This window comes from Pygocentrus nattereri, chromosome 21, assembly GCF_015220715.1.
Source record: "Pygocentrus nattereri isolate fPygNat1 chromosome 21, fPygNat1.pri, whole genome shotgun sequence".
NCBI lineage: Eukaryota > Metazoa > Chordata > Actinopteri > Characiformes > Serrasalmidae > Pygocentrus > Pygocentrus nattereri.
This window is the reverse complement of record NC_051231.1, coordinates 385,035-405,000: the sequence shown is the minus strand read 5'-3', so window position 1 is coordinate 405,000 and position 19,966 is coordinate 385,035. Positions and strand designations below refer to the sequence as shown.

The window sequence follows — 19,966 nt, the reverse complement described above, 5'->3', positions numbered from 1 at the left end:
GCAGAACGCTAACCGAAAAGAACGGTAGGATCTCTACGGCAAACCGTTTGAGCTTTAAATCCTTTTTTTCCTTTATATCAGGAACTCAATGCACACATGAACATCTCCACTAGTAAAAATGTAATTCTTACTAGTCAAAAATTTCTTATTACTAGCGATAATTCGAGTTTCCCTATTCGTTTTAATGGGGGAAACATTTTTACTGGTGAGAATTAAAGTTTCACATGTAGAAATGTAATTCTTAAAATAGAATTTTAATTGGGTTTAAATTTGTACTTTTTTGAAAGAATTTGATTTTCATATGACAAGCCATTTTAGCTTTTCATCTTTTTTTTATTATTTATATCAGGAATTCAATCCAAACATGTGAAAATCTGATTCTTAATAGTAAAAACTGAATTTTCACATGTAGAAATATCAAGAATTGAAGTTTTACTAATGAAAATGTAATGTTCCATATGAAGAATTCTTTCTAGTAAATTTTTTGATGTCAAGAATTACATTTTTACTAGGATTCTTCAGATCAATTCTTGACTGATTTATAATTAAATTGAAAAAATGTAATTGTTGACTGAATTTTATTGAGGTTCCCCATTTATAATGGGGGGAACATTTTTACTGGTAAGAATTAGAATTTTCACAAGTAGATATGTAATTCTTGATTAAATATTTACTAGTAAAAATACAAACTATGAATTTTTACTTGTAGGAATAAATTTCATGTAAACATTTTATTTTTACCAGTTGTAATTGAATTATTAGATTTAAAAATAACATTTTTCTAGTACCAATTCAAATTTTGATATCAAGAATGACATTTCTCATGAGAAAATTCAGTTTTTACTAGTAAGAATAAAATGTTCACACGCAAATTTAATTCCTTATATCAAGAAAAAATGGATTTTAAAAATCTCCATCAGAGTAAAAAAAGCCACACAATGGAATGATTGAGGCGACTGAATACGTAACTAGAAGATGCTGAGGACATCAGTAATTAAAGAATTCACCTGCATTAAAGTCACTAAGTGTCTGTTAATCCATCCAGATGAACACTTCACATTAAATGCTTTACGCTAACACATAGCAGAGTATTTAAAAGCCAAACCCACTTCCACACGACCGATGGCACCAAAAGGAAACTATTCATGCCATCGGCGGCCCAGAGTTGTGGACCATTGAGTCCCTTCACGCACTGACATACAGAAAAATGCACAATATATCAAGCAAAAAACAGACGGCTCCACATTCCGTGTCCAAGCAACACTGAATTTCCTTGATTCACTCGATATGCACACACTGTGTTAATGTAACAGGAGAAACCCCCCAAGACGCCCACCAATATCTACATACACCGATTTTTCATTTGGACTTCAGTTTTTCGGGAGAGTCAGATGCAAAAGTTTGAACACTCAGTCAAATCACTTGCTCCTCTCCAGGGAATTAACTTTAACACTGTCAGAGCACAATTTACATTTATTTAGCTTAACATTTTGGAAAACTAGGAAATGCTACAGCTTTTGCACAGGTCACATTTTATGTTTTATTATTTTTCCAAATAAAATTCAGCAAATAAACAGTAACCGTGCATTAAAATGTGTAGAAGTGTGTCTCTGTAGAGGATGTGTTAAATGTACCCAAACTTTTGCATGACTCTTCTCCGGATCTCTGTTTACATAATCAAGCTAGTGTGACAGCGTTTTAGGGCCAGTGTTAAATGAAAACAGTAGACTAGTAGAGAAAATAGCGGACAGTAGAGAATAAAGTCGGAATATTTCGAGAAAAAATGTCATATTTCCAGAATAAATTAGGAATATTTCAAGAAACAAAATTGTGATATGTCAAAAAAGAAGATGTAATATTTTGAGAAAAAATAAATTCTTATTGTCTGAAATTCTTGTCAACTTCAACTTTTTTCTCAAATTGTTATGACTTTATTCTCAAAGTCTACTATTTTTATTTTTATTAACAGTGGCCCTAAAATGCCGCCATAAGCAAGCTGTACATGATTTTTTAAAAAAAAGATGTAAAGAACATGATGAAAATTTTGGACTGGGCTTAAAGTGACCCCTTTTACCTTTTAAGCCCACCTGAATTCCCAATAGGCCCACTCATTGTTTAATTTCAGAAAAATGACTCATTTTAGTAGTTGAAGAGATTAATAACCAGAGAAACACAATTTTAAGAAGAAATGATGACAAACAGTTAAACTGGGAGACAGTACTATAAAAACATGAAGTATAAACTCCTAAATCGGCTAGTTCACTCCATGAGATCCGTGCCAAACGGACATGCTAATCAGAATTACTTTTCATGTTAGGAATCCGAGTTTTTGTCTAGTTTTATATTTCTGTGCAAAATAAAGAGTTTGAAGTTTGAAAATTTGATCTGACAAGTGGGAGAACCAACATCAAACGGCTCTAGCTAGCAAACAGTGCTGACATTAGATAAAAGTTGCAGGTTTTATATTTAAAACTAGGTAAGCAAAGTGGGCAGAGCGACTACGTTCTTATTGTATCTAAAGATTTATATGAAATTGGATTAATCATGTAATGTAGATGCTAATAAGAGGTAGCCGTTGGGCTACCTGCCTCACTGTGTTTCAGCTTACGATAACAAAGCAATATGACAGGGGTGGGTGATTTGTGGGTAACCCCCCCCAACAACTACCCTCCCCCACCCAGTGCCATAAAGTTCTAACTTCTACCTTACAGGATGGGAAATGTTTGTTTATTTGTCAGTTGGAAGGCTAATTCTAACATCTTGAGCATGAGTGTTTCATTTTCAGTTTAACCCTCTACTGCACGATGTTGCCAAATGGCAACAATTACTTTATCTCAATTTTACCAAAATGCAGCAGAAATGCTTTGTTTTCCTGTTTAATTGCGGAAAATTGGAAGAAATTACCATACATTCTAAATACCAACTGAAATTTCATTGCTTTCCGATATTTGTAAATATTGGGTCGTACATTTCACTAAGTGTGAGTTGGATTTGTTCGGTCTTGTTTTCAATAAAATGATGTTTTTAGAGAAAAATTTGATTTTATGGTGCATTTTTTTAGATTCTATGGTGCTTTCCACTTTTCCACAATTGCAAACAATTTACCAACAAAAAAATATACATATTAATATTTTTCAAATATCTCCATTATTTAAGAAATGATAAGTAACAAAAACACATCAAAACATTATCATGTCTAAATAATAATTAATGAGTGGGTTCACTACTAAGTAAACACAGCTAGGAAGCAAGTTGGCTAATCAGCTATTTTGGCCACTACTGGGTTTTACTTTATTAGCTGCATCCAGCAAACAAGAAAATCAGTTAAGCCATTAATCGCAATTATATACATGACGATTAATCGTCTGCTAAAATTTCACCATCATGACAGGCCCACCCGTATCCACGCCCTATCCACTCGGACTGTGGCAGTCTAAGGCATTCACTGGGTTATTCTTGTATTAAGGTATTTATTTTTACAAAGTTGTGGATCTTTCTATAACTGGAATAGTAGGTGGGCTTCTTGGGGGCTTTCCCTTATTTTATGCTATTCATACGTAATAAGTCCACTTTTGAATCAAGTCAATTCACTGTGTCACTTTTTTCCACTGTGGAGCGACTGGTCTTTGGAGAAAACCTCACATCTTTTTCTTCAAGTTTTCAGCCCAAAGATCGAGACATTCAACATTAAAGATTTAAAGTAATCATGGAAAATATAAAAGCCCCCCCCTCCACTCCGAGGAAAACACAGCACATACGATTTTCCAAAAATTAAGATGCTTAAATTAGAGCTTAAATTAGGGGTCCAAGCACTGAGATACAACTTTTTGTACAGTCAAATAAGGAGAGCACTTAAGAGCTTCTGTTATGCAAGCGGCTGTGTCCCAGAAACTGACCTGTCATTGCTCTAATGTATGTCATATACTGCACCATAATACTGTGGACCCATAACACTGTGTACAAAGATGTTGGCAGGTAGCCAAAGACCTAAAATTTTGACAACAAAAAGAAAAAAATGCTCTATTTTTGCTCACAAACATTCAGAGATTAAGGAAATGTTTCACAGACAATTTAAACTACAGCTATTTTTTGTAGATAACATATAGGAAACCTGCCAGGATACCAGTTTATGATTAGATATTTACGTATGTTCATATTATCAAGCAAAAAGGAATAGAAAAACCTGACAGGCCTGTATTTAACACATTGGTAATTCCAGGTTATGGCTGAATAATTCTTATGATACAGGCAGAGACTGTGGCGTAGTGCACACAAAAAAACCCAGCGCTCAGCTAGTAAAAACGCCTTTAAATCACTATACAGTGCATTCCAAACCAAGGATTTCCGCATAACTAAAGAGACTGGGCGATATGACCACTGTCCTGTCATATATATGTTTTCGCCACTGAGGCATTTAACCAGCTGTCGCACTGTTCATGTCTTCGGTCACATTCACTACATAGAAAGAACCACTGGGGGGCAGGAGTGGTGCGTCATGTTCAAGCAAAAGGAGGGAAAGAAGGTATTCCAAGCGCGGAGGAGGGGGAGATTGTACATTACATCCCAAGAGGAGGGGGTTTTAATTCAGGATTCTACTCCAGGGCGAGCACCCCCACCAAAATGGCTCAATAAACGCAGAGATGGTAGAGTCTTTGACAGAACGTGTCAAAACAGCGAAGGTCCGACCTCCTCAAGCACCGAGTGCCTTAAGCTTCTCCATCCTCAGTCCGGTCTCCATCCACAGACCTTTTTCATAATCACAGAAGTAAAAATAAATAAATAAATAAAAGAAAAAGAAAGCAGGAGCTGAATAAACGACACGCACACGAGAACTCTTCAAGACAAAAGTGCAATCGATAGGATCTGAACAGTCCTGATTCACAGAAGTGCTCCAGAATTATCCGTGTTAATCTAGCTGAGGGCAGGGGCGGCTAATCTTCGATGCAGATGACATCAGTGGGCTTGCCGGATTTCAGCTCAGGGGGGGACAGGTCCCTCAGAGCGTCGCTGGACTTCTTGTCTAGCAGGCTGCTGGGCGGTGGGGGGCCGTTCGAGGACACTACAAGCAGACAAAGAAACAGGCATACAATTAGCTGAGGTTAGGGGTCGCAACCCAAATGAAAAGAAGAGCCGTTCTTCTGTTAAATCAAACCACCTTGGGAGCCACAGCATTTCATGTCCATTTATTTGAAGCAACATTTTGGCTGTAAATATGTCTCAGTATGTGCTACAGGCAGATTCACTGGAAAGCGGCCCTGAAAATTCTCTAATAACTCTCTTTAGGGCGAATCGATCTGAGCCAGACGACGTGCACTGAGCTCCACAGTATATGGAGCTTCGAACAAGCCGGGATGCCCCTGCGTCGGAACGCTTGTCGATTCATTCAGGAACATGGAGCGCCGTGTCGAAATGCGTCTGGCAGATAATAAAAATCATTTCCAACACTGCATGTAATGCAATCGATTACACACACGTCAAAGTATGTAGGGTTTGTTTTTGGTTCAGATTGCTTCATCCTAACGGGGGTTACGGCTGAATATTCAGGGTCTCTTTCGAGTGAATCTCCCTGTAGAACAGGCTAAAAATATAATATAAGCAAAAACACAGACTCACTTTGCTCTGCTTTGAGCTTCAGCTCAGCTATAGCCGCTTTTCTCACGTCTCCAGCAGGAAACTTTCCCACAAACGTAGAACAGATTCTTGTAAAACGTTTCTCAATGTTCAACTTTTTAAGCAGCTGAAGTCGCTTCTCATTCGCCAGCTTCTTGCTCAACTTTTCCCTTTCTACCTTAAATAGTGCCTGAGGCACCAGAATGTAGCTAACTATGTAGCTAATGGTTGCACCATTTAAGGTGGAATGAGACAATTCAAACAAGAAGCTGGTGAATGAGAAGCGACTTTTTTAGCAGTGCTAAAAATGTGCCAACAGCTTTCTCTGCACCAATTGAAAGTAGATCTACCAAAAAAGAGCGTAAGCTGTAAAAGGTAAAGGGTGAACACACAGCGGTGGACGAAGTTCACAAACCAGGTATTTGAGTTAAAGTAGATACTCAAGGTAAAATATTCCTCCAGTAAAAGTAGAAGTTCCTCCCTTTAGACCTTCACTGGAGTAAAAGTACTAAAGTATTTCCCTTCAAATGTACTTAAGTATAAAGTAAAAGTACTAAAAGAGGAATTCTGGCTCTGATGTCCTGTTATCATTTTTATAACCAGACTGGCTTCATGAACTCATTTCAGGTGAAAGTCCTCCAGCGTCTCTCTTGGTAAACCAGTCTTTTAATAGAACGTCATTAATTAGTGACGCTGACGTCTATTAAAATGATCAGAAGCACAAAACACTGAAGGTAAACAGTTTCCATCAGGGAGAACCGAGTGGCTCTGAAATCACTTTTTACACACAAGCAAAGTTTCAGTTTCAGATTTATTTACAACTTAGTTCCAAGTTTCAGTTGAATAAAAACTGGCTTTAAACTCAGGATCACAGATGAGCTCCTTTACTATGTTGATCTGTAGGCGTCTGTTCATAAACATAAACCAGCCCAAACTCATTTACTATAAAATGAAATGGTGTTTGTAGAAATTCAGAAAAAAGCCGCGTCAGTCTCGACTGCATATGTGGACATATTTCTATATTGAGCTCTATTTACACAAAGTTAGGTTAGTTCATCATTTATGTTGAACAGACTCTCCCAAAGTTTTACGCTGCTGCACCCTGACCCTAATCGTGATTTTTCTACTAACATTCAGCTACAATTTCAACTGTGGCTTTATAAATTAAGATCCAGGCCTGTTTTATTTTGGCCATGAAGACCAGAACGTCCACCTTCTCTGGCCTGAGGCTCGACGCCTGAACACAGTGCCAAACTGCCAGTGAGCTGTGGTTTGGTTGCCTCTGATTGATCAAAACTGCTTACAGGCAGTTCATAAACTCTTATTGGGTCCAGTTTCCCCTCTTAGAACACTTAGAAGAATGTTTCTGTTAATGGACACACTTACAAAAGATGGTTCTTCAAGGGTTCAAGATGACGGTTCTACATAGAACCACAAACACACAATGACTCACCTGCATGCTTAAAAATTTCTTTGCATGATGAAGTGGTTCTTTAAATTTATGGACGTTGTGTTGTATATACATGGCTCCCTATAGCACATTTGTGAAAAGGGTTCTATCTAGCACCAATTTTTATAAGCTTGACATTGTAACAATAGCAGAACCCTTTTTGGTGCTGTGTAGAACCATATATAACACATTTTCCATCAATCTGAAGAATGATTCAAATCAACGATTTAACCTATCGGTGCAGTGAAACACCACATACACACTAGTAAACACACACACACACACACACACACAAGGGGGCAGTGAGCACACTTGCCCGGAGCGGTGGGCAGCCCTATCCACGGCGCCCGGGGAGCAGTTGGGGGGTTAGGCGTCTTGCTCAAGGGCACCTCAGTCATGTACTGTCAGCTCAGGGGATCGAACTGGCGACCTTCCGGTCACGGGGCTGTTTCCCTGACCTCCAGCCCACAATGGTTCTGTATAAAACGACACCTGCCACCTTCAGAAGTTTTCTGACGACTCTGCAATAGTTGGATGTATCAGCAGGAGTGATGAGGATGAGTTCAGGGCGACGGTGAAGGACTTTGTCGCATGGTGCGAGCGGAAGGCACCGGTGACCCCTGTGTCCATCAGGGGGGTCAGTGTGGACACTGTGGATGATTACAAATATCTGGGTGTGTATATTGACAATAAACTGGACTGGGCTAAGAACACTGACCCTCTACAGGAAGGGCCAAAGTCATCTCTATTTTCTGAAGCGCCTGAGGTCCTTCAACATCTGCTGGACTTTGCTCAGGATCTTCTGTGAGTCTGTGGTGGTGAGTGCTGTCCTCTATGCTGTTGCATGCTGGGGAATCTTTTTTAGAGTGCATGCTATAATTAAAAAAATGCAGCTCTTATGCTTTAAAAATGGCTTAAACTGCGATAATTCAATGAACCTATTAAACTAATATGATCTCTTTGTTTCCTCTCTTATTTCCACACCAAAGGATGTTTTCATTTGAACAGCGATACTGACACCGGCCACGAGTCTGAACGTAGAGTGAAGCCCTGAATCAGAGGATCCTCACCGCTGACGTATGGTCCCAGGGGCATCTGGCTATAGTTGACCATGGGTGTCCCACCAGGCCCTCTGAATGCTCCCCCAAAGCTGTTACTGTACATCTGAGAACAACCAAATGAGCCCTGGGGAAAAGGCTGTAGACACACAGAGAGAAATCAGGCTGGAATTGAATCCATAAGTCATAAAAAAATGAATATTTTTGGTAATGAAACCAAACAAACCTTCAGAGTGAACTTCAGCGATAAAATAAAACACAAGAACACTGTAGAATGCAGGCCATTTAATAAGAATGGTATTATAGTGGCCGCGCTGTTTAATACACTGTCCTGATGCTGACCTGCTGTGGCGGCTCGTTGCCCCGGTTCGTGAGTCGGCTGAGGATGCTCCTCTCCGACATCTGCAGCCGCGCGGATACGGGAGGGATACGGGACAGCATAGAGGGCAGCCGCGTTACATCGGCCTTCATATCACTCAGCAGCTCCTCCAGCTGGTTTAAAACTGCAAGGACACCAACAGGATCTCTGACGAATACAGCTCCACACCGAATACATTAGGCAAACACAATACGATGCTAATGTATAACTCATTAATCTATTATTTATTCATTTATTAGCTGTTAATAGTATTTCATCCATATCATGGTTTTTTTTAACGTCAGTCAATGGAACCAGACGTTTTTGATTTGTGGATCCAGACTGGACCGGATGCAGCGCTACATTTGGCGTGTACATTTGTTGTCTGTGCTGCATTTTTGCGTGAAACCGAAAGCTGAAGCTACTATTAATTAATCTGTTAGCACCAGAGGCTAACATTAGCTTTCCAGCTCAGTGCTGCTGCAGGGAGGTGGATTTAGAGATTAGCCCTCACACCTGAGGGAGGGAAATCAGGTGACTGGTGTCAGAGTGGCATGAAGACCGAAGCCCTCATTAAACTGTTCAGCCCTGGACACAGCGTAGGGCAGTGGGGTGGAGGGGTGTGGTTTAGAATCAGGACAGCAAGCGGCATTTAGAATTCGCAGAATCGTGCATATTCAGATTTCTGCACTCTAAATCAGTGCTAAGCTTTAGGAATGCGCAAACGCCATCTTAGTCGTTCGGTCGTGACCTCTGCGCACTATGCCCCTCAGCATCCGCTGACCGCTCTGTCATTTTATGTGGCCGACCACTTCGTGGCTGAAAAACGACAAAAATGGAGATAAGAGGTTTTGTTCCGAGAGCAGTGAAATGTTGTGATATTTTCCGGCTTCTTGTTCGAATTTTCCCGTTCCACCTTAAATGGTGGCAGTATTCTGGACTTGAACGTCGCCATCGTTAACACTCTGAAATAATCAGTTATACACAAGTCATGGACCTCGTCATAAAACGTCACAGTGTCGGCTGCATTACCGGAGCATCCGGAGGAAACGTGCGAAGGCGCTTTCAGCTTCACGCAAGGCTCCAGAATTTAGTTTCTCAAGACGCACGCTGAGGCCTTACGCGGTGCTAAAACGCAGAGTCAGGCAAACCTTTATGCAGGACGGCATTAGCTGGCTTGTTGCCAGCCAGGGACTCTTTGGAGAGGTGCTGGTGGGATTCGGCCAGGCACTCGACCTCAGCGAAGCGTGTGTTCAGGGCCATGGCAGGATGGCTGGCGTCTTGGGTCATGTTCAGATAGGCCGCCCTGCGCAACTGCTCTTCTATAACCAGAGCCTGCTCCAACAGCTGAGACAGACAGACAGGCAGGCAGACAGACAGACAGACAGACAGACAGACAGAAAGCTGTTACCCAGAGGCAGCTACTTCAATCTCAGAACCCTTGTTGTTTTACAGTCCTGACACTCATCTCAAGCCCACTAAAACATAATGAAATAACACTGCCCTTGAAAGGCGATGGTAGATATGAGAACCGGTGGTTCAGGACAAGACCGAGAACAAATAAACACAAAATACACAGAAAAATCTTCTGATACGTTTCAGAGAACAGGTATCAAAACCAGGAGGGCAAAAAATGTCACAAAAGAATTAATATCCATCTTTACTCCCCTATTACTGAGCTAATAACTTCAGAAAAAGTATTACATTTTATGTAATTATTACAAATGTTGCATTTTTAGTGTCATGAAAAAAAAGCATTATAACTATATACTGTATTTCACTGTCGGAACCTCGTATCTCCAAAACAAGAACTTTACAGGAGAAGGAAAAAACCTACTTTACTTTTAATGTAAGTCAATGGAACCAGAGTTTTATTTAAGTCATTTTTGGCCGTTTCTTTTGGTTCATATGAAGGCCAAAAGACATTTCTGACAAATTATGTCAAAAACTGAAAAACTAGTTCCAGTTTTTGAAATCATTTGAAAATATCTATTGTTTTTTACATGGTGTGTAAATTGCATGATGAACGGACCAAAAGAAACGGAAAAAAATCTGGTTCTACTGACTTCCATTAAAAATAAAGTAGGTTTTTCCTTCTCCTGTACAGTTACCATGTTGGAGATATGAGGTTTTGTTCCGACAACAGCAAGATATTTATATATATATACAGTGGGTTGCAAAAGTATTCAGCCCCCTTGAACTTTTCAACCTTTTGCCACATTTCAGGCTTCAAACATAAAGATATGAAATTGACATTTTTTGTGAAGAGTCAACAACAAGTGGGACACAATCGTGAAGTGGAACGAAATTTGTTGGATATTTTAAACTTTTTTTAGAAATAAAAAACTGAAAAGTGGGGCGTGCAATATTATTCAGCCCCCTTGCTTTAATACTTTGTAGCGCCACCTTTTGCTGTGATTACAGCTGCAAGTGGCTTGGGGTACGTCTCTGTCAGTCTTGCACATCGAGAGACTGAAATTTTTGCCCATTCTTCCTTGCAAAACAGCTCGAGCTCAGTGAAGTTGGATGGAGAGCGTTTGTGAACAGCAGTTTTCAGCTCTTTCCACAGATTCTCGATTGGATTCAGGTCTGGACTTTGACTTGGCCATTCTAACACCTGGATACGTTTATTTGTGAACCATTCCATTGTAGATGTTGCTTTATGTTTTGGATCATTGTCTTGTTGGAAGATAAATCTCCGTCCCAGTCTCAGGTCTTTTGCAGACTCCAACAGGTTTTCTTCCAGAATGGTCCTGTATTTGGCTCCATCCATCTTCCCATCAATATTAACCATCTTCCCTGTCCCTGCTGAAGAAAAGCAGGCCCAAACCATGATGCTGCCACCACCATGTTTGACAGTGGGGATGGTGTGTTCAGGGTGATGAGCTGTATTGCTTTTACGCCAAACATAAGTTCGATTTTGGTTTCATCTGACCAGAGCACCTTCTTCCACATGTTTGGTGTGTCTCCCAGGTGGCTTGTGGCAAACATTAAATGAGACTTTTTATGCATATCTTTGAGAAATGGCTTTTTCTTGCCACTCTTCCATAAAGCCCAGATTTGTGCAGTGTACCACTGATCGTTGTCCTATGGACAAAGTCTCCCACCTCAGCTGTAGATCTCTGCAGTTCATCCAGAGTGATCATGGGCCTCTTGGCTGCATCTATGATCAGTCTTCTCCTTGTTTGAGCTGAAAGTTTAGAGGGACGGCCGGGTCTCGGTAGATTTGCAGTGGTCTGATGCTCCTTCCATTTCAATATGATCGCTTGCACAGTGCTCCTTGAGATGTTTAAAGCTTGGGAAATCTTTTTCTATCCAAATCCGGCTTTAAACCTCTCCACAACAGTATCTCGGACCTGCCTGGTGTGTTCCTTGGTCTTCATGATGCTCTCTGCGCTTTAAACAGAACTCTGAGACTATCACAGAGCAGGTGCATTTATACGGAGACTTGATTACACACAGGTGGATTCTATTTATCATCATCAGTCATTTAGGTCAACATTGGATCATTCAGAGATCCTCACTGAACTTCTGGAGTGAGTTTGCTGCACTGAAAGTAAAGGGGCCGAATAATATTGCACGCCCCACTTTTCAGTTTTTTATTTCTAAAAAAAGTTTAAAATATCCAATAAATTTCGTTCCACTTCACAATTGTGTCCCACTTGTTGTTGATTCTTCACAAAAAATTACAATTTCATATCTTTATGTTTGAAGCCTGAAATGTGGCAAAAGGTTGAAAAGTTCAAGGGGGCTGAATACTTTTGCAACCCACTGTATATATACACTAACTAAACATCAACATTGTAGCATTGAATGTGTCCACTGCCCATTTGTTCAGAGGTGTGGCAGGAGTGGAGTTTTCTCCTCTCTCAGAGAACAAATGCCTGCTAATCTGAAGGTGACAGCTCTGGTGTTCTACTAGGTCTTGGACAGATGTCAGGAGTCCCATTTTCTCTGTAGCTAAATTAGTTTTTGGAAACTCATTTAAAATTTTCTTGCGCAGGTGAATGATCTTATATCTAATCTGTTTGGGAATATCTCCAGAAAACGATCTTCTGTAATTTATAAAAAGATAAACCAGGACTTCCACACATATTATGCACCTCCTCCTGGGGAGAAACGGAGTGACTCACTTTGAAACGCCGTGCCAGGAACTTGTTCTTCATCTCCAGGTAGTTGCCTTTGTTCATCTCGGTCTTAAAGGGCTCGTTGAGGATGGCGTAGCGCGGGTCGTTCTGGATGTCCTGCCAGCGGGCATAGCCATGGCTAAAACACACCTGGTCAAGGGGCCAAACACGTCTAACAAAACAGCAAAAGAACACAGCTGACTGAGAGGATCCCACACAAAACATCTAACGTCTTTCTGAAGAATGTTCTTCAAGATATGTTTCAAACGAAAACATTCCTAAATAAAACAGACCGTTCCTGTTTTAAGGCCTGAGCCACGTACAAAGCCACTATGAAACACTCCATGAAAATGTGCATGACTGTTAATCTGTTTTTGTATTATACAGGGAGATTCACTCGAAAGAGGCCCTGAATATTCTGCAATAAGTCTCTGTAGGACGAATCAACCGGAACCAAACAACGTGCAATGAGCTCCTCAGTACATGGAGGTTTGAACAAGCCGGGATGTCCCTGCGTCGGAGCGATGAGGGAGGCGGCAGACAGCCGTCGCGACATTTAACCTCCGTTTGCAACTTCCGGGTGCAGACCTCCCCGTACCCCTTCAGCGTCTAGCAGAAAACGAAGGTCATGTCCAGCATCGCATGTAATGCAATTGATTACTCACACATCAAGGCATCTAGTGTATTTTTTCGGTTCAGGCTGCTTCGTCCTAACAGACTTACTACTGAATATCCGGGGCCTCTTTCGAGTGAATCTCCCTGTATAATAATCTTTCACCTGTCATGTTCTCCCCAGCCTTAAACCTTCCCACTTAGAACTTGCCTTATGTCGTCACCTATTTCTACCCCTGACCTGTCCCTATTCTGCTTTGTCTCCTCCGGAGTCCTGCCTTCGCAGTCAGTGTCCCCAGCCCTGTGTAGTTGGTCCTTTTCTATAAGCAGCACTTCAGTCTTATTTTATTCTTATTTTACCACCGTGTTGCTCCACAGCTGAATCAGATCAGCAGGTAATAATAAAATAATCCTCCTCTACAGTAAAATAAAGCTCTGCTGATCCTTCAACACAGTTTAACAGTAAATGGTCTCAAACGCTGGAGTTAATGTAGAACTGCTGATTCACCCTTTAACCCTGAAGATCAGCGCAGACGGCTGGTAACCATAGCAACGCAGACAAGTCTCGCCTAGACAAGGCAAACATCGATAGTTTAGAGATGAATCTGACTTTTCTGCATTTATAATCACTCCAGCTGGTTTCCTGATACGTTTAATCTGCAACATGAAACTCACAAACATTAAAAAGTCACAAAGCTGAAGTCAGTTTCTCGCTTTTATCTCTAATGAGAATGAGAATCTGACTCCACCCTCGAAAGAAACAGTTTTTTGTAAAGTTTCCTGCCGGAGATGCGAGAAAAGCGGTTATAGCTGAGCTGAAGCTTAAAGCAGAGCAAAGCAAGTCTGCTTGTATATTTTTTAACCTACACCAGAACATCAGCACATACTGAGACATATGAACAGCCAAGATGGTAAACTGGACATTACGTGTTCCCAAGGTGGTTTGATTATGAGGGCGCTGCAATCTCCCATGATGCACTCATAATTTCTAATGTCCACTGCGGATCACATCAGCTGAATGTATACCAATATGCATTGTGATGCACAGAGAGAGGAATGTTACAGTAACCTTGGCTGCTGAGCCGCTGAAAACAAGCTCTCTGGATTCTCAGGCAAAAAGCTGTAAAAATCAGGAGCTCCATACAGGATAAAACAAAGACCTGCTGCTGCTCATTACACAGAAAAACGGCCTGGAAACTACAGGTTACAGCAGTCATGGATCAAAAATGAAACGTGCATGTGGCACGCGCCGTCCCCTGGGCCCTGACGACGGCCACGAGAGCCTGCAGGACGGCAGGGCCTGAACACTGGACGAAGCCCTGCGAGGGACGGCGCACAAATCCCCAACACTGCCGAGGGACCCGAGTGACGGTGGGAGGACGACGCCAGCTGGCAGAGAGGGGAGGACGACAATGACGGCCACGAGAGGCATGAAGGTGGGAATCGAGCCCTGAACTCCGCCGCCCAGGCCCCGCCCCCTGTTCTGCAGAGAGGCCACTTCACTACAGGTCAGGCTGGATACACGTGGCTGAGGAGGCAGAACAATGAGCTCTCGTCCCCTCTCGGCTCAGCTGCTCGCTGAGGCTGATCTGGCCGGCAGCACCTTTTCAAAAGCTGAGCGGGAACAGAGAGGCTGGAGGAAAGGACTGAAGAGTCCAGCCTGAAGCCACTGAAACGCAGACAGCTTAGATTTTGGTTGTGTGGTTTTGTTTTTGTTTATATGAGTGAAATAGTTAAAGGCTGCTGCAACACTGAACCCTGGCTGCAGCGTCTTCCTCGAGCCACGCTCCTCTTGCCTAGTCCGATGTTACAGACTGTTGCTGGGAATTAAAAGGGAAGTCCACCAGTAGCTCCAAACTTCTGCGTAACTCAATTGCAGAGATGTAAACAAAGTCATTCATCTTAGGGGCATTCTAGAGAAACGTGACAGCTCAAATGTCTTTACAGTGGTGGTGATAGGAACCAGGGGTTGCAATGTGTACAATATAAAAACAGCCGTTTTATTTACTATCCAACCAACCAATGAACCTACACTTGTCCTCTGAGTTCTCATGTGTAATGTTGATAAAGGTAAAATAGTGGTACATCTTCTTTGGGCACTGCCTTGCCTTACAGCACTTGAATGTATTTTTAAAACTTTCTTTTAGCCCAAAACTATTACAAAACTATCATAAAACAATGTCTCAGGCTTTAGGCGGCATATGTATATACGTTTCTCTAGAATAGAGTCAAAATCAAACTACTTTGGCTTTTTTACATCTAAATGATTTAGTTATGCAAATTTTCCCCTTTAATGAATAGAACTGCATGTCTGAAGAGTTATTAATGTATTATTATTAATAATAAAGACTATTGATCAGGAGGATGTTTTATTCTATTGTATGTTACTATATTACATGTTGTGGGTTAGTCATTTTTCCACGGTTAAGGGGTGTTAGGCACTACATGAAGCAGACTCTACTGTTAAAAGCACACAGTGAAGGGGACAAATATGGCTAACAATACTGCAAGGAAATGCAGAGAGCTGAGACTATACTGCACAACAGGAGCGACTCAGGCTGCCACCTTCCTCTTAAACGGCATCAGACTGAAAAAAGAATAAAAGAAAGAAACATGTAGCAACATTTGACTTTCTCCTTTACAGCTACACAAGACAGGGACTATTTCTGCTGTCTGGAACTGAAAGAAGTGAGCACATTGTTGTTGAAGCTACTGGAGCTCAGAAGAGCTGGGAAAGGCAATGGGGGAGTTGAAAGAGGATACGTTACAATGCCAGCCAGCAGCCAGTAGTCGTGCCGACGGTGCCAGATGTCGTACATCTTGCCAGATGACACGGCTACGCGCTCCTCGTTCTGCCACAGAGTGTGCAGCTCTGAAAAGACACAGACAAACGCACACGAATCCATTTCATGTTTACAGCTACCATCATCTGTGCATGATTTCTTTAGCACGGCAGTAATGGTCCCTGAGGGACAGCCTGCCGGAAGGGAGCGTTTTCTCACTTAAACTCACCTGTAAAGCCTCCGTCTGCGATGTTGAACATGAAACGCGCCTTGGCGCCGTTCTTGTCGTCTTTGTGGCTCTCGTCTGCCTCATCCCTCGCTTCTTTATCTCCGTTCAGTTGAGTCTCGGCAGCATCCTCGGATTTTAACTCGTGGGGAGCAGCTGTGGAAACGGACAGGTTTGGTACGTCTGAGCAGAACAGCTGATATTACAGAGCAGTCGGCCTTTAGAAGGTGCAGGTACCGTGGTTCTGGTTCTGTATGGATTATTTCTCACTCGTTCACTCGTGGCTCAGTAAGAAAGGGGACAGGTTCTGTCGTGTGGATTCTAAGCCACGTTGGTGCTGCTAAGTAGAAGTATTTTTTTAGTGAATTGAATTTGCTGCAGTTACTGTTGTGCAAGAGTTTGGAGTCTTTCTCTGACATTAAATGTAAACATAACTGCAGTACGCGCCCAACTGGGGCTTGATAACGGCCGTGAGGGCCGACAGGAAGGTAGGGCCCGAACGGGAGCCCAGACGAAACCCTTCAAAGACAGCGAGCGGGAGGATGGTGGAATCTGTGAGGTGGTGGGGGACGGATGCCACAACAGTTACATATGCATTCAGACAACTTATTCTCCAGGGGATGTTTTGGTTTGTCCATCTAAATTTTCATGAACAAATCGTAAGTCAAACTATTCAGTAACTGCATGAAATAAATGTCCATTTTTATTTATTTATTTATTGTAAAAGCTCCTCAGATTATCAGATCGTGTGTTTTCTGATCTCCACATTTCACTATACGCTCATGATTTACTGCTGAGAGCCAAAAATCTGCGCCGCTCTTTGTGTTGTTCTCTAAAAGTGATGTTTCCAGAGCAGATCACTGAAGAGACGCCGTCTGTTTATAGTTTAGAGCCCAGATTTGGGGAAAAACGGGTCGACTTTCAGTAGAAAAACAAACTGAGTTCAGCTTCTTTTATTATAAGGGTTTAAACACCTCAGTGTCGCTGCTGGACTGAGAATAGTCCACCAACTAAAAATATCCAGCCAACAGCGTCCAGTGGGCAGCGTGCTGTGGGCAGCGTCCTGTGACCACTGATGCAGGACTAGAGGATGACCAACACAAACTGTGCAGCAGCAGATGAGCTGTCGTCTCTGACTTTACATCTACAAGGTGGACCGACAAGGTCGGAGTGTCTAATAGAGTGGACAGTGAGTGGACACAGCACTGCTGTGTCTGATCATTTACATTTACAGCATTTTGCTGACGCTCTTATCCAGAGCGACGTACAATTTGATCATTTTACACAGGTAGGCCAAGGTGGTGTTAGGAGTCTTGCCCAAGGACCCTTATTGGTATAGTGTAGGTATAGTGTGTTTACCCAGGTGGGGATTGAACCCCAGTCTACAGTGTAGAAGGCAGAGGTGTTACCCACTACACTAACCAACCACCAGTGGAGCCAGCCACTAGATCCACTCGCACCAGCGCAACACACACTAACACACCACCACCACCACGTCAGTGTTACAGCAGTGCTGAGAATGACCCACCACCCAAATAGTACCTGCTCTGTGAGGGTCCATGGGGGTCCTGACCACTGAAGAACAGGGTAACAGAGTATCAGAGAAACAGATGGACTACAGTCTGTAACTGTAGAACTACAGAGTGCAGCTATACGGTCAGTGGAGCTGATGAAGTGGACAGTGAGCGTAGAAACGAGGAGGTGTACTTAATAAAGTGGCCGGTTATACACATACCTTCACTGATTTGCAATAAAAGAAATCATACCGTATGTTAATGATGAACTTTGAATTAACATTAACTGGACTCAAGCAGCACGTTTTGTTCTATAATGGGTCTAATAATGAATAATAACTCTTCATTCATGGATTTATGCAGTTAATAAGCACCACATTACAATGAATTAAGCTACTTTAGAATCAAGGCTAATACACCATTAATCCCGCTGTAGAACAGCTGTTAGGATCCTTCACCGCCTTTAATGAAGCAAATCTTTCTCTCACCTGGCTTTTGTTCTTTATCCTCCACTTTCACTGCAGCAGAGTCACTCTCTGATTTATCAGCTGTGCTGTCTGCGTCTTTATTTTGCTCACCTAGGAATAAATACGGTCATTTATCAATCAGCTTAGCATGACACTGGCTGTGTTTATACGCAAAGATTTTTGCCAATTTGATTGAATACATTCCGATCACAGATTAAAACTGAGACTCAACAATCTGATGAAAATCTGTTTACATACTCACTACAAGTAATCAGATTCGATATGACGCGTATGGGTAGAGAAGCACTTAATGTAGACGTTACCATGACAACCAGTATCCCCTGAGTCCAGTCAGAGTGAGATGAGCAGCAGTGAGCAGTGATTGTGTTTTTAACTGCTTTAAAATGACGTCAGACTCAGGAAAACGTCCTTCACGTGTCCTTATTAAAGAAGGCCGAGAGGAAGACGTCGTGCTCTGAGACGCATAAGCTGGACGTCCGTCCCGCCGCCGTCTTTTAAAGATCAGAGCATGAACTTCGTCTCCTCTGCAGACCAGTTTCTGCTCCGCCGTGTCGAACGGTATAAACTCTCACTGTGACGCGACGCTCATGCAGAACAGACTGAAACTTTCTGATAGGGAATGTAATCGGATACAGGCGCTTACACGGATATTATTCTTATATTTAATGGATTATTTACAGGATTATCCACCTTGTTCAATCGGATAGAAACTGTATTCCAAATGGCCTCAATCAGACTAGACTATTCCGACTCGGATTATTGACGGATTATCAGATTGCATGTAAACCTGGCTACTGAAAATGAAAGTTTCTTACCTGTCTGATTCTGACTGGTGGACTGCTCCGTCTGTTTGGACGATGGTTGCGTCTGATTGGCCGATGGCTCTGTTGGAGAGGGCGTGTTGTCTTTCTTTTCACTCTCTACATTATTCTTCTCCTCAGGGTTGCTTCTCTTCATTTCTTCGCTCTCACTGGATTTCTCGGGTGTAGGGGACAGTTCTGATTCTTTGGGTGTCTGAGAGGAGGACATGAGGAGAGATGCCAGGAGGAAAAATATATCTGCACAGTGGAGCTTTAATTAGGCCTAGCAAAACTCTCTCTGAGCCTAACCACCACCAGATGGAGCCTGAATAAAACTTCACATTCTTAATAACACATTATATGTGGACACATGGCCATCACACCTTTATGAGCATGTTGGACATCCTATTCCAAACTACTGGCACATGGAGCAGCTACAACAGCCTCCACTCTTCTGGAAAGCTTTCCACAAGATGTTGGAGAGTGTCTCTGGGAATTTGTGCCCATTCAGTCATAGGAGCATTTGTAAGGTCAGGCACTAATGTTGGACGAGCAAGACTGGCTTGCAATCGAATTTCAAATTCTTCCCAAAGGTATTCAGTGGGGTTGAGGTCAGGGCTCTGTGCAGGCCACTGAAGTTCCTCCACATCAAGCTTGTCAGTCCATGTCTTTATGCAGTTCACTTTGTGCACAACCAAAACTAAACCAGCCATTAGGGGTGTACTTTGTGTACTGCTGCTGCCGGTCCCAAGCCCGGATAAACGGTGAAGGTTGCGTCAGGAAGGGCATCCGGTGTAAAACTTGTGCCAAAACTATCATGCGGATCATAAATATGATGCCATACCGGATCGGTCGAGGCCCGGGTTAACAACGACCGCCTCCGGTGCTGTTGACCAGCAGGGTGCCGGTGGAAATTGGACTACTGTAGGTCGAAGACCAT

The 19,966-nt window shown here is 42.2% G+C and overlaps 1 protein-coding gene across 4 annotated transcripts in view; it reads right to left on the bottom strand.

Moving 5' to 3' along the window:
* chd5 (chromodomain helicase DNA binding protein 5) overlaps positions 1–19,966 on the bottom strand; it is a 131,457-nt gene that overhangs the window by 635 nt on the left and 110,856 nt on the right. For 3 of the 4 annotated variants that reach the window (XM_037532258.1, XM_037532260.1, XM_037532259.1), the window contains 9 exons: positions 19,042–19,240; positions 18,227–18,316; positions 16,228–16,380; positions 15,979–16,087; positions 12,610–12,742; positions 9,628–9,823; positions 8,461–8,621; positions 8,131–8,257; positions 4,921–5,059 (listed from right to left, as the gene is read on the bottom strand). In XM_037532258.1, the coding sequence (XP_037388155.1) occupies positions 4,932–5,059; positions 8,131–8,257; positions 8,461–8,621; positions 9,628–9,823; positions 12,610–12,742; positions 15,979–16,087; positions 16,228–16,380; positions 18,227–18,316; positions 19,042–19,240 (1,296 nt within the window). In that variant the 3' untranslated portion in view covers positions 4,921–4,931. Of the gene's footprint in view, positions 5,060–8,130; positions 8,258–8,460; positions 8,622–9,627; positions 9,824–12,609; positions 12,743–15,978; positions 16,088–16,227; positions 16,381–18,226; positions 18,317–19,041; positions 19,241–19,966 lie in introns of all 4 variants that reach the window. The other variant, XM_037532257.1, reaches the window with a different exon arrangement.